Here is a 14,850-nt window from a genome sequence, read left to right as displayed (position 1 = left end):
GAAAATACGAGAACATTAAAACTACTGAGGTCTTTTCCTTTCCAATCCCAATTTCATCCTTCCCACTGAGTTTGTCATTTGCTGGAAGGGGTTTTCCCACGTCCCACCAACAACTTGCCTGCCCCTTTTGTTTGAGGGAACAAAACTGCTGCGTTGACTCAAAGCCTTTGTACTCACTTCTCTGATGATGAGAGCTATGTGAAGAGCTTCGTGCCTACAATGCACCCTCATCGAGTCTGCTTGTAATTTCCTGCTCCCCCCCCCCTTCCAACCCTTGTGCAGGACCTGCCAGCAGCTGAGGCTTGCGTTTACTTGCTGGAAGAAGACCTCCTTCCCAGCTAACTGCCTGTAACCTCCCAGACCCCCTGCAGCAGAAGGAAATTTAAAATAAACCCAAAGAACTTCATTTTCATCTTGGTGGGTGGGAGAGGGAAGGCGAGATATATTTTTCTCCCCCGTCTGCTTTTAATTACGATCAAACATTGCAGTTCTATGACATTTCATACAGACCCAAACCCCCTTAGTCTTTCCAGTCCCAGCTCAGGAGGATGCTGGCACATCGTGCCCTTGATTTCCTGAGCATCTCGTTCATCACACACACAAGGCCAGGCCATTTTTCAGCCCATTGGCAGCTGGTGCAACATTCTGGATCCCATTCAGCAACACATCCCTTGGGGCTTCGTCAATCCTAGTTAGCAGTGGAATGATCTGAAGCTATTCCTCGGATGCAGCTAAAGGCTCTCCAGTTGCCAGCACCCAAATCCCAGCGTGACCATCGAGGGATGCAGTGCATCGGGGCTCACCTGCTCGCAGCAGGATGACCTGGTCATCCAGGGGCAGCTCTGAGAAATGGGGGATCCTCTTGGCCCACTCCACCAAGGTGAAGAGCTGCTTGTCGGCCGCCTGGCAAATGTTCGTCACCGGGTCGTTGGGCTGCAAAGAGGAGATGGAAAGGTTTGGAGAAAGCAAGGAGAAAGATGGGAGGAGAAGGAGGAGGAGGGAAGGGGTTGCTGCCTGCTGGCTCCCCAAGTTTGGGAGCTCTGTGCTCAGTTTATGTGGGTATCATCTGCAGGGACCCTGCAGTGTGCACAACCCAAGTGCTAGCACCTCCTCATTGCACCCCACAGCATGAAGCGGGCATCACAGTAAGGAGAAAAACCCTCTCCTTTGAAATATTACCCAGTAACACAAACCATCTGCTCTCAAGGAGGACAGTCAGCCTAAACACACCAAATCCCTGTTTAAAGGAACTGCTAACAGCTCAAGTGGACTTGTGATTAGGAATGGGAAGAGACCGTCTAACCCCAGCAAAGACAGACCCTGCCAGCACAAGTGTGTATATATGGTTTACCTCTCTGGACAGGGATGTATGAGCCCCTCCACACATCCCGCTGTAATCCCCACTGATACCTAGCAGCTTTGATTGTACAATTATTTTTCTTCTATGTCCTTAAAAGAACAGTTTCAAACTCAGAGGAGGAGTGTTTGTTGCACCTCTGCACTGCATGGGGCTGGGGCATGGGTTCTGTGCAGGCAAGGCAGGAGCTGCCCCAGGCACATGTCTGTGTCCCATGGTGTGCTCCTTCCTTCCCTCCTTTTCACCTTCTTTCTGCCACCCACACTGCTGACTTCACACTTTTCCACTCATATTCCCTCAATATTGTGGATTTTGAGGTACATGCCTAGCACACCGTGGGACTCACTGCACGCAATACATGCCCTTTACCCAGTTGCATGGAGGGAGCAGGAGGTGAGCACGCCATAAGGGATGCATCGGCCCCAGGGGATTGAAAGGGAAAAGGTCAGAGAATAAAACAGTGTGGAAAGAACCCTTCCCTTGCTGACTGCAGAGCTGACCAGGTGCTCACAAACCAAAGGGAGATGAGAAATGCCACTCTGAGAAAAGGAAAAAGCCCTACAGTTCTGCCCAGAGCCATTCCTATGTTCCCCTGCCTGGGTGGCTCTGCTGTTCCCTGGCAGCAAACACCACCTCTGTGTCTCAGTGACCAACATCTCTCATCTCCAGCCTTAAAATAACCAGCATCTGGCAGGAGCAGGAGCACCCGCCTTCAAAGTATTCTCACCTGTTGCCCACGGAGATGGATGGGGATGGGCTGGCGCTCAGCACCATGGGTTGAGGGGAGCATTATGGGGATGGTCCCACAGCCCCACTGGCTGCTCAAGAGAGCTCAGGCAATGCTCCATCCCTGGAGGTGCTCAAGGCCAGGTTGGATAGGGCCATAGGCAGACTGATCTGGTCCGGGGCAAGCAGCCCATGGTATGGGTTGGGGCTGGATGTGCTTTAAGGTCATCCCTTCCAACCCAAATTCTGTGACTGTATGAATTCCCTGGGGAATGCCAGCACCCAACTCCCACAGGTTGCATGCACCCATGGCTGCTCTGCAGGCAGCACAATCTGCACTTGGCTTTCGGTGCTAATTCTGCCTCACATCTCAGTTCCTGGAACCATCACGGTGCTTCCAGGCAGAATTTTAGTGCTGAGAGGCAGCTGAAGGCATCACACCCCGTGGGCCAGAGGGTTCTACTCTCCTCCAGGAAGGGCTCTGCAATGCGGTGCTCAGAACTGCCCCTGTGCATGGAAAGCAAATTCCCCCCCCTGCAGTAAATAGCAAGGGCACAGTGCCGGAGTGTGACAGAATGAAAGGACAGGAGGGCACCTGATCCTGCTGGAAAACCAGAGCTTGGAGGCATCTTCCAGAAAATGGTGACTTGAAACCAGGAGCTAAAGGCCGATTAAGACCTAACGGCGATATAACCTCTCAGTTACAGGCTTTGCCTTTCAGCAATCAGGAGCCCATCCAAGTTAGTGCTGAGGCTGCCAGGGTGCAGGGGCAGAGGCAAAGCCACCCCTTCCCACCACAGGCTTCATACCACGACTGCACCCACCTCCCCTGATGCCAACCAAAGTGCAGGGACAGAACCAAGCATTCCCCCCACTGCCCTCCCCTTTAATCAGCACTGAGTTGTGCCAAAGCCCTATGGCTGGAGGATAAAACCACTGCCAGGCTGCAAAGCAAAGGCACTTCTGCTCCCACAGCCACCAGGGGACAGTGGTAGGAAGGTGAGAGCCACAAGCACGAGAGCAGGTAGCAGAATGTCACCTGGGTGCTGCCCCTCCAGCAGTGCTCCAAGACATGCAAAGGTGTGGAGCACAAACACAAGGACCCAACCTGCTCTGCTAAAGGATACAGCTTGCATGCATCTATTAAGGACTGAATTTGTGCCTTCGCATCACAGTGGAGCACTGGAGGAGGGTAACACCTCCATCACCCCTCACCATCACCACGCTGCTGATCTCATACAGCCACTAAACCTGCTACAAATGTCACCTCAACGGCAGAAAGCCCGACAACAACAGGGCATTTCAACAAGCCTCCTGCTTCTATTTAGATGCAACACACATCCTTGTTCACAGTAATGCGTGTTGAATTATGCAGGAACCAGCTTTCAATTTGCTACAAGAGGCTGAGGAGACGCAGTGCCAGACGAACCCATTTATTTCACCTTGCTCTCTGGGGTTTGTTTTCAAGCCAGCACAATGCTGCCTCCAACTCCCCTCAAGTACTTCCACTCCTGAGAGCTCTCTGAGCCCCTTGCTGGCCATGGCAGTGCTGCTCCCTCCAGCCAAGCTCCTGGCTATGGGGCAGCAGTGCCACGCTGAAGGAGCTTCTGAAGAGTTTCACTTAGGAATCAGCTAAGCAAGGCGCCTTGCACATCACTTAGCAAGCCACAAAGCACCCTTGTAGGTAAAGGCTAAAGAGAGCATCTATCCTAACCCCTAACAAAGATCTCCTGCCAAACCCTGCCAGATAAGATATGCCCTGCTCAGTCCTCACATGCAGAGCAATAGGAGACGCAAAGGGATGTTTCAGCACATGTTCCTGCTGTCCTGGCTGAGGCAGCTGCGTGCTCCAGAGCTCCAGCTGGAGCTTAAAGGAGGTCTGGACAGCAAAGGGGTGCCCTACAGTTAGAGGGACGTTGCTTTCATGGGAACTGAGGTTACTGAGCAATCAGCACTGCATCCTGACTGCTGGGCCCTGTGCTGCTCTGCAATAAGGCTCTTTTCGAGGGCTCTGTCCTAGAAACCAAGTTCCAGAGGTTAGGCTGGCTCTCACATTTGGAGGCAGCTGTTTTGCAGCGAGGCTTTCTCAAAGCAAGGATGCTGATAAGGGAACTTTCTAAGAAAAAGCACCGAGAGAGTTTCTCTCTGACAGCCTCTCACTCTTTACTCTCCTCCTGCCAGCTCTCTCCTGTTTGCACAAGGCCCTGTGAGAGCCCTGCTGCTTCCAGCAGGCCCTGCTATAACACAGGCTTCCAACGGGAAAGGGACTCGAGAGCCAACTTCTACAGCTTTCCCCTTCTCACAGCCTCCCAGCTGCGTAATTCAGCGCCCAAGAAGTCACGCCCCAATTTTACAGCTCTTATCTCTTTGCACTTCAGCCACAAAGCTCTGTTTACTGCCTTGATTGGACTATGAGCTCTTCAGAGCATGGAGTGCCTTCCTGCTTTTAGCACTAATGGCTGTTAACTAAAACAAAATCTCCGTGAGTCCTTTTAATTACACCTTGCAGCGGCTGTTCCTCTCTGCAGCTGTGGATGAGGATCATTCTCTATGGCTGCCAGGCAGCAGAGCACCAGTGTTGCTGGTTGCACTGGGCAGAGGGGTTTTGCTTTCCTCAGGCTTTCACCTGAGCTCATCTAGCAGCTGCATTGCTGAGCTCCGGTTCCCACAAGCTAACCTTGCCCTGACCCAAATACAGGCTGGCTGCTGGGTTACTGCCATGCCAACACCAAGCACCAGCTCAATGCTGCATCCCTGCGCAGGGACACAGCAGGACCAAGGGACAGGAGGACCAGGGGGCAGGTGCCTCACCGAGCTCGGCGTCAGGCCCATGTTCGCCTCAATGTACGTCTCTGTCTTTGGCTCCACAGCAAGTTCTGCTTCCAGGATCTTCTCCACAGGCATGTCCTCATTGGCGCTACTTGTGGACTCCACCTCGTTCTCGTTGCGGTCTTTCCCCCGCTGCCTCTCCTCCTGCACAGCTGGGGAGGGGAAGAAAGGGACAGCATCAGCCCAGGGCTCCTGACTGCGGTGCCAGGGGTGAGCTTGGACCCCGGAGCTCCACAGAGCCTTGGACACCTTCAGCATCCCTACGAGCTGCAGAGCACACACACCTGCTGCCTTGCTCTCCAACCTGAGCTTGCCAGCAGTGTGCTCAGTGGGCGCGAGGAACGGATGGGCGCTGCTGCAGGGGGAGAAAACGAGGAGGTGAAGGGATGGCAGTGGGGAATCCTAAAGAAAAGAGAAACGGGTCACTTTTACAGATCTAAGTCTAAAGTCAGACCATCTCCTTCCTGAAGCTGCTGGTGCTGGATTCCCACGGAGGCCCCTGGAGCAGCAGTGGGGTTGTGCCATCACGCGCTGCTTGCAAAGCAGGACCCAGCCCTCAGCTCTGACCAGACAGGAGAGACCTGCCCCAGGTCCCATGCAGGAGAAGCAACCTAGCCAGAAGCATGTCACATGCTGATGAGTCAATGTCTGAAGAGTACATAGATGAAAAATGCTCGTTAGATGCTAATAGCATTATTATTAATCATCTCCTTTTGAAGCTGGCACAAGGCTGTCGCTAAACCTGGAAAGCAGCTTCACGCAGGCAGTTACACTGGTAACTATCTCTGTCTCAATCACAGTGTTGCATGCCCTAAATCCATGGTTCCCACAGGACACAGCTTGAGCAACAGGAGCTGCCACCATGAGAGACCATCACCTGAACCTCCCCAGCTCTTTGTTCAGAGCTGAATGAGGCACTCAGCCACGCCGAAGCCTGCTATTTATTAACAATTACCCCAACACTTTCCCTCTTTGCTGGATCTGAAGCTGGCTGTGTGATGTGAGGAGCAGCAGCAGGGGCACAGGCATTGCAGCAGTGAAACCAGAGCCGTCTGTAGCACAATCAGACCCTTCAGGTTGCTAAACCAACTCCATATCCCGAGTGCAAAAAAACAAAATACAAGCCAGAATATAAAACTCCTTAACAACAGGAAATTAAAGCACGTGCTATCCTATATGGATACCGCTTCTATTAACACCAGCCCTGTTTGCAGTGCCCTCCTGCTGCCCAGTTCTGCAGCCCTGCATGCCAACAGGACGTTTTGTTTGCTGGCTGAAAGCTCTCCTGCAAAAAAGCAAGAGGTTACTTTTGCAAGCTGCTTTTAATTGTACGTGCTGCGGAGGCTCTCAAGGTTCACACAGTGTTTTCTGCCTGGCTGCCCAGGGCCAGGTAGGCTGCTGCTGTTAGCACTCATTTGTGCAGTGCCTTCTGTCTACCAGGACCTTGTCTGGTTCTGATTCCTCTCTGTACTTTCCCAGGCTAACATCAAACCTGCTTAAATCTCTCCTCTCATTCCCATACGTTCTTTTCTCGACCCAAATTCTCCCTGGTGACACAACCAACATGTATTTAAGAAGAAACAACCACGTTCAGCCTTGGAGAATGCTTCTGTTCCCATCTGACATGTGCTGCTGTGCAGATGGACAAGAGCAGGGCATGCAGCTCAGGGACCTGGAGGTCTCAAGGCCATTCCCAGACACGCTGATGTCCGTGGCCATAGCACAGCACTTGTTCAGCACTAAGAACAGGAGGTAAAGCAGGATTTCCACTCGCCATGTCTCAGGAACACTCCTGTGATGAAGAGCATCTGCCCCAGCCCCATTTGATGGCCGTGCCAATGCTTTTCTTTTGCTTCAAGGAGACTCATATGGCTCGTAGTGTGATTTTAACAGAAGGGAAGGGCTTAAAACTTGCAATCCACTTGAGGAGAAAAAAGCTATTGCAGTCAGAGCCTCACCTCCTCCAGCTATGTCTCAGTCGTGCCAAAGACAGAAGCCTGTGTTTTCCATGGCACCTGATGAAGATGTGCTCGTGTTATTCCACTTGATTTGGCTTCTTCTTGCCTAAGGCTGCTTGCTGTCACTTTTCATCTTACTATCCCAAGCCCATCTGCACTTTCCCAGGACAAGCACAGCAGTTTATGCACTCAGACCACTTCTTGGCAGCTTCTTTCTCTGAAAGCACCAAAACACCTCGTCCCACGGACTGCAGACTACAGTGAGCTGCTCATCTCCAAGGGCTCATGTGTCAAATCCCAATGGGATCTTCTTTCGGGTCAGATGCCACAGATGGGCTCTGCAGAGCAGGCACCTTGCTCAACCCATCCCTAGGCAGAGTGAAAGCCACAGCCAATGATGGACAGAAGAGATACATGAGGGTGGTGATGCACTGGAACAGGTTGCCCAAGGAGGCTGTAGATGCCCCATCCCTGCAGGCATTCAAGGCCAGGCTGGATGCAGCTCTGGGCAGCCTGGGCTGCTGGTTGGTGACCCTGCACACAGCAGGGGGTTGGAACTGGATGAGCATTGTGAGCCTTTGCAACCCAGGCAAAGATTCTATGGTTCCATGACAATGGCCCCTTTCAATCAGGATGGCTCTGTGGACATCACTGGGGCACTGGGAGATGACACTGCCCTCCACCATGCTTTGAGATGCCATTTGGAGACCCAGAGGTTCTGGTGGCCTCCAGGACTCAAACCTGCATGGGTTTGCCATAGCCTACAGCGTGTGGATGTTCATTTACCAGGTGCTCAGGGAGGGTTATTGGGGGATTTCCATTTCACCAGCAGTGGAATTTATTGGGCTCTGCTGTTTGTTTTGTTTTATGACGTTACATCTTAGCTGTGCATCTTGAAGTGCTTATTCCTCAGGTACCCGTTTATAGTCAAAGCACTGCCATAGGAAACCAGATCTGAGCACATTTCTCCTGCTTCACCCTCATGTAGCTGTGCTTCCTCTCCCCCCCTGCCCCCTCCCCCCCCCAATGTAGCAGCTTCTTATTACCACGAACAACCTCAAAGGCTGTGATACAGGAAATCAACGGCACCGTTTTCTTCCACATTTCAACTGAATCCCATACTTGGGTTATTTCTTAAGATGGGCAAAATTCTGCTGCGACGCTACGAATGTAACGTCAGGGAAATGGGAGTGTTAAAAAGCGGATTGAAGCATCTGCATGAAATCAATCCATGCAGGGAATGGCTTTGAAAGACCAAAAACTCGAGGTCACTTCACTCTCAAAACCAGACCACAGCACTGCCAAAGCAACGAGAGTAAAGCACAAACCAAACCCTTACTCTCAACCACGGAGCATCCTCCAAAACAACAAACAAACCCAGCTTCACTTAACCAGCTGGTTTAAAGAGCAGCTCTTTAAAAGGATAGAAGAAACAAGCTCATTAAGCTGAAAAGCATTTTCCGTTCCAAAATTACTCCTAAAAATAACTGTGCTCTTGAACTCTGCCTCTTCACTGGGCTGTGGCCACTTGCCTGGTTCTGCATTTGCTCAGAGCACTGAAATGGAGACCCGATTCCTGCTCTTTCTCCCCCATATTCCTGTTCATCCTGAGGATGTCAGAGCACAGGGATGGTCCTATCATAGGGCAAGCAAGCTATGAATGGAGCCAGGCAATGGTGTGACACCTAAGGAGCAATGCCAGGGGCAGATTTCTGTCTCCAGGTGTGCTGAAGGTTCCCTGGTGAACACACACCAGCACCCATCCCACCAGGTACTATCACATGTGCCATTAGTGAGGCCTGCAATTAACAAAGCTGCTTGGAAACAAGCAGGAGGCAGGGGGATGAGATGGGCTGTTGTGCTGGGCCCCCAGAGTGGCTCAGAGGGAGCATGGGAAAAAGGTCCTGGACAGCAATTCCCTGCTGTTGGCAATGCAGGGCTGGGGCTACATATGGTGATCGGCAGCCACAAAGGGACCCCAGTACACCCCACAGCCAACCCCTCCTGCTGCCACTGCACCTAACTGACTCACCTTCCACTTCTTCCCTTGAAATAGAAAGCTGCTGGCACATAGAGGCTCTAAAGCTGTTTAGTGAACCAAGACTCACCTCAGACCCTAACAAGTGCCAGACCAACCAGAGTCATACCTGTGGATGCAGACTGCCACCCCCACTACAACAGTCCTTGCACTAGTCAAGGTAACCTGAATGTTGTTGTATTCACTGGGAGACAGGACAGAAATCAAAGGCTCACACAGCTGGCAGTAATTCACAGTAAGGAAACATTCCTGGCTGCTTATTAATCACAGCCTCAATACCTCCAGAATCCATAGGGCTCATACAGCATCAGGATGTGCCGTAATGTCTTTTCACAGGGAACAGCCAGAGATGCATGCTCCAGAAGGAATCCTTGCCCTGCAATAAGCCTTGATCCCCAAGACCTGGCTCCTAAAGCCTCCATTCAAACAGCTCCCTCTGTCCTACCCTTTCCCAGCACCACGGTGTAGAGCAGTCATTGGAGAACCACTGAACAGTGTCTCCTTCACTACTTAATTTAGAGGGTTTTGCTGTCCTTCCATGACACACAAACACATTTGGGCTATAGGAGAGATTCCTCTGAGCAGGAGTCTGCTCTGCATTTATGGGGTTGTAAATTAGGTCTCCAGAGTGAGGTATTTTGTGAGGAAATGAGGCCCATTACCCCATCTCTGTTACTTAAAAGAGGTAACAGTTTACACCAGAGGATAATGGCCAGCTTTCTTGTAAGCAAGAATTGGGGCAAAAGGAACCGTTGTGCACGATGCAGCCCAGAGCTGCTCCCAAACGAGGTGCTGTGGGGACAACTACAGCCCAGGGCTGGCAACAGAGAAGGACAGCAGCAGTGGGATGGATGCAACAGGACAGAGATCATCAGCTGGCAAATCAGGTGGATCGGAACTAAAGAGCCACTCAAAACCAGAGACTGGAGAGCTCCAGCTCCAGGTGTGTGCTGTAACAGTGGGACATCTCTGCACTGCCAGCAGCCACTGCACTGCCACACTTACTGCTACCTAGGGAGCAAGGCACTGAGCCCAGCACTGCCTGCATGGGGATCATACCCTATGCACCACCAAAGCCATCCCCGTGCCATGCCAGCACCGCCTGAGCGCGCTTGGAGAGTTATGAAGCTCCCATCTGTCACGCTTTTAAATAACTGGCTGATCGTTATGAATTCATTTGCTATTCGCTGCGATAATGTTAATCAAGATGAATTAATAGAGCCCTCGCACTGTACGCGAGCTCCCCGGGGAATTCCACCACCGTTTAGAGATTAATTAATAGAGCTGTAACTTCAGTGGTGATGCCCGTGCAATTGCTGCTGTTGGTGGGCACGGAGCAGTACCTGATGATCATAGGATATGATTGCTCACAAACCAAGGGGATGGAGAACCCACTCCCCCAAACCACACTCAAATGAGGTCTCTGCATAGGCAAAGCCACCTCCATGATGCCAACCCATCGCTGCTCCAGTCTCCAAGCACCAAAGATCTGTAGGACCAGGGAGGGCACCCCAGGGGCTTTCCACAGAGATGCCAGCAGGGAAAGGGCTCTGCCTGCCCCAGTGAGGGTGTAAGTGGAGAAGGCAGCAGAGACCTGAGCAGCACCACGGGGTCACTTTCCCATCGTGCCTGCTAAAAGCCCTAAATTCTGCCAGCAGTTTCAGAGAGATGCAGTCAGCATTTAAAAAGAGCACTTCAAAGAGGCACTGCCAGGGAGTTTTAGATCCTTCATTTAAATTCCACTAAGGGGAAGGGATATCTTTTTACAAGACTGAATTTCTTCTTTCTTCCCAATAAGAAAAAGAAACTAACCAGCCAGCACTGCTAGGAAACACTCCTGGGTCACCCGTAATGCTATAGGCACACAGGGCACACCATGTGCCTGACAGCCCTGTGTGTCATCCCAACCACACGGCCAGGTGCCCACAGGACACACAGTACCCCAGGGGGGTTGGGCTCACTGCCTTACCTTCCCTCTTCATCCCCATGGCAAGACACTTCTGGTAGCGGCAGTACTGGCAGCGGTTGCGCTGGCGCTTGTCGATCAAGCAGTCCTTGTTGTCACGGCAGGTGTAGGTCAGATCCTTCCTCACCGTGCGTTTGAAGAAGCCTTTGCAGCCCTCACAGCTGTACACCCCATAATGTTTACCTGCAGAGGTGTGAAAGGGCTCAGCAAGGGTGCTGAGTGTCCACAGATCCTTTGCGTGGACCTGCTGTTCTTCTCAAAGGACCCTCCCAACCCATCCATGATCCTTCCCAGGGCAGCATTTGGGAAAGGCAAAGGCTCCTCGGAGCATCAGCAAGAAGGCTTTGACTTCATTGATCTCCATAACACCAGGATGCCCTGTGGGGGCTACAAACTGCCCCAACCACCATTGGTTATCCATGCAGCAAGACTGGGGGCACCTCCCTATGACCCTCCCCATCCCAATAGGATAAGCAGGAGGCATCCCTCCAGACCACAAAACCTAGACAGCAGGGCACTAACTGAGCTGAAAGCTTTTAAAGCAGCGTAAGAATAAAGGGAATTAGCACATCTTTATCTCCCACCAGTAGAGAGACTCCACAAAGCACATCTTTTTATCTGGTGCTATGTGATGAGCCCAGCCATGGATCAAAGGATACAGAGAGAGGGACAGTCAGCTAATGGCTGGTCCTCCCTCCTGGGGGCTGGGGATAAAGCATGGGATTGGCTCTACCAAGGAGCCTGACCAACTGTTTATTTCTCTGGTAACCATTAAGGCAGTGTGAAGGATGGGGAGGTCAAACAGCTGAGCCCCGCACATCTCACCTGGGAGAAAGCAAGCCTGGGGATGCTTTCCCTTTTCCATGGGGCACTTCTGTCCCTAAGCAGGGGGAATGGTGCCAAGCTTCTATGTGCCTTAGCACTCATTGGCAACATGCAGTACAGGAGGAGCTTTACCTGAAGATCTGTCCCCGCAGATGGCACATATGTGCTTGGTGAAGGAGGCCATTGTTCCTGAGGGATGTGCTGGCACTTTGAGGACTCCATTGAGCCCCAGGGGTGGCTTGATGTCTTCTGAGCTGCTGACGGGGTTCATGGGTGAGTTGAGCTATGAGGACACAAGCAGAGAGCACATGGGATTGGGTACAGAAAACATATGAAATAGGGGACAAGCCTCAAATGGGGACAAACAACTTAAAACCCACAGTGCTGAGCCCAGAGAAGGATACGGGCACCTGAGCCCGAAGATTAGTAAGCCAGGTGCAACAAGGCCTGGCTCTGCAGAGGACTGTGCTCCCCTCCTGCACACAGAGAAACTGAGGTATGGAGGTGTGAGACAAGCTCAGTCCTGGCAATGGGAACAAGCTCACAGCAGCCTGTGCTCTGCTATCCTGCCCCTGCCCTTGGCTGCATAGCCCAAATAACCCACTGAGGTGTGAAGGGAAGGTGTGAGGACAGAGCTGCAGCTCTGGCCCGCAGGTTTCAAGCTGCCATCCCTATCGCAGCAACCATCTGCACCTTCAGGGCCTCAGGGGTTTTCTCCACAACAAGATTTTATGCTCAGTGCCACCAGAAAGATCCCCCTGCAAAAATGTTCTGTGCTGGTGTCTCCGTGCCCTCCTGTAGCCCAATTAAGAGGGGACAGGGATGCAGCAGGGACCCAATGGGGACCAAAACCCAGCCCAAGTGCAATGGTGTTCTATGTGGGCAGTCAGGCTCCTGCAGCTCCTGCCAACTGCTAAAACCAAGTGGGACAGACAGGATTTGTGTCTCAGCTTGTTGTCTTTCTCTCCCTTAATAGTGACACTGGGAAACTGCATTTGTCACAGATTTATTCAGGGATGTCCCAGCGCTCGTGTTCTGTCCATCAGACAACCACAACCACTCCTCTGACTTCCAAGCCTCCAAGCTGGTGGGAACACTTGGCAGGCAGAGGGCTGATAACCACAGCACACAGCGAGGCAAACCCACCCCAGTGAGCAGAGATGCAGCAGAAGCATCCTATGGGGATGCGATGCAGCACTAAGGGAAAGGGCATGAGCCTCCCAAGTTGCAGCACTGCACATGGGAGTCACTGGCTCTAGCAACACCCCCAGAACACTTTTTGGAGCCAATCACCAGGTGCTACATCAGAGCTGGGGCAGAAGACTTCAAATATCTGCTAAAATAAGCTCTTCACCACCAAGCCCCCCCCCAGCCGCAAACTCCACGTGAGAAGCATGTGAGCATCCTTCTGAAGGGTACCAGGACATGAGGTGCCACCACCCCCACAACTCGGCCCTACTAGAGCTGAGTCAGCCCCAGGATGGGAGAAGTCACCAGTTCCTCCTGCAGCCCCAGCCCCACACGTGCTATGAGGTTCCCACACCACCCTGGCGCCAGCCCCACTCCTTCCCCTATGGCTGGAGCAGAGCCGGGAGCACGTGCCACGGGAGAGCACCCTACACAGCATGGAGCAGAGACACAGAACTGCTGCTCTGCTTCCCCAATGACGTGGCAACCCCATGTGCTGGGACTCCTCGGCTCCTCTCTTTTCCCTTTTTAGTTCATTGCACGGGGAATCAAATCCCCTTTGGTCTAATGGCAACCAGAGCTTTCCTCTTTTTCCATCCATAACACGCTCAGATTCACTAAGCATGGTGTAAAGGCTCTGGAGGAGTCTAATCCTGCTCCTGATCCATGCCCCCAGGCACCCCGGGCTGCTGCCAGCAATGCCTGGGGCAGCACAGAGCAAGAGGGAAGAAGAAGCCTCCAGCATGACAAGTCCATCCCTTCCATCTCTTACAGAAAACTATGCTTTTTGTTGTTGTTCTTTTCCCAGCAGTTTTAAGTAAGAGGGCTTAAACATGCACCAAATCCCAGCAAACAGCCCTCTGGTCAGGCTGGGACTATGCTCTCACTGCAAACTGCTCAGGCACTCCACCAGCTCATGCCCAACTCAGTGCTCGTGCCCCCTCCCCACAGGGTCCCCAGCAGCCCCCTGGGAGCCAGGCTGTGTCTGGAGGCTGCGTGAGATCCCAGGCAGGAGATGCTCGAGGTCAGGGCTGATGTCTTTTGGCAAATCTCAGGCTGGGAGGAGCTGGGTCAGATCTTGCATGGGAAGGAACAGCAGAGAGAGAACACAACCGGGATTTTGGGAGCTGACATCTCCGTCCCACCCCGGCGTGGCTGCCCCACACCCTTCTGCTCTGTTGCCTTTCCAGAGGCAACGAGGCATGGCCTGATGGCAAGTGGCATCTGCCATCTGATGCAAACCACCTTCCATCAGGGCGATCCCCACCCGGCGGCTGGGGTCTCACGCCTCATTACCCCGGCGCTTTGCCGGCCGGTGCACGATGGGGGGATTGCACTCCCTCCTCTTCTTCCTCCTCCTCCTGAGCTCCTATGCAGACCCAGGTAGGTGTCTGCTGCAGAGCTGGGGCCCTTAATGCGCCCAGACAGGGGACAGATGGCAGGAGCCATTAGGCTGGAAACCTCCTCACCATCTCCTGGAGGAAAACCATTTAAGACACATCCGTGCACAAGTGATGGTGCCTGCACTGTGCTGCCAGGGCTGGGAGACACCGTGTCGCCAGCTTGCTCCCCAGCACCATCTGACCATGCTCTCAATTCCCCTTTTTGCCCCGTGGTTGGGTTTGATTTCAGTTCCTCCAGCTCCGACACCACATCGTGCCTAGCAGCAGAGCTTCCTCGTTCCCCGTCCCCCCCAAGCTGGCAGCTCATTCCCACCACTTCACAGCTGGCACTGCCCATTCTAAGGTACCATTTTGGTTCCCTTTGCCATGGGATAAAAGGCAGCACAAAAAGCTCCCTCTGAACCTATGGGGCAGTGGCAAACCCTACCACTGCCTCTCCCATTGCATTGGGGATAGCTGACAGTGCCCACACGGCACATCCCTCCCCAACCAGCCAGGGCAAAAAGACCCCGTTATTGCTAGAAATAAATCAGGCCAATATTTAAAAATAAAGGTGCTGG

The 14,850-nt window shown here is 52.7% G+C and overlaps 1 protein-coding gene across 3 annotated transcripts in view; it reads right to left on the bottom strand.

Moving 5' to 3' along the window:
* The window catches only part of RXRA (retinoid X receptor alpha), a 72,993-nt gene that overhangs the window by 8,845 nt on the left and 49,298 nt on the right, over nucleotides 1-14,850 (bottom strand). For all 3 annotated transcript variants that reach the window (XM_072352881.1, XM_072352883.1, XM_072352882.1), the window contains 4 exons: nucleotides 11,832-11,982; nucleotides 10,878-11,057; nucleotides 4,895-5,064; nucleotides 804-933 (listed from right to left, as the gene is read on the bottom strand). In XM_072352881.1, the coding sequence (XP_072208982.1) occupies nucleotides 804-933; nucleotides 4,895-5,064; nucleotides 10,878-11,057; nucleotides 11,832-11,982 (631 nt within the window). The remainder of the gene's footprint in view (nucleotides 1-803; nucleotides 934-4,894; nucleotides 5,065-10,877; nucleotides 11,058-11,831; nucleotides 11,983-14,850) is intronic.

The sequence above is a fragment of the Excalfactoria chinensis genome, chromosome 18 (genome assembly GCF_039878825.1).
Source record: "Excalfactoria chinensis isolate bCotChi1 chromosome 18, bCotChi1.hap2, whole genome shotgun sequence".
Lineage (NCBI taxonomy): Eukaryota > Metazoa > Chordata > Aves > Galliformes > Phasianidae > Excalfactoria > Excalfactoria chinensis.
This window is presented reverse-complemented; position numbering and strand designations above follow the sequence as displayed.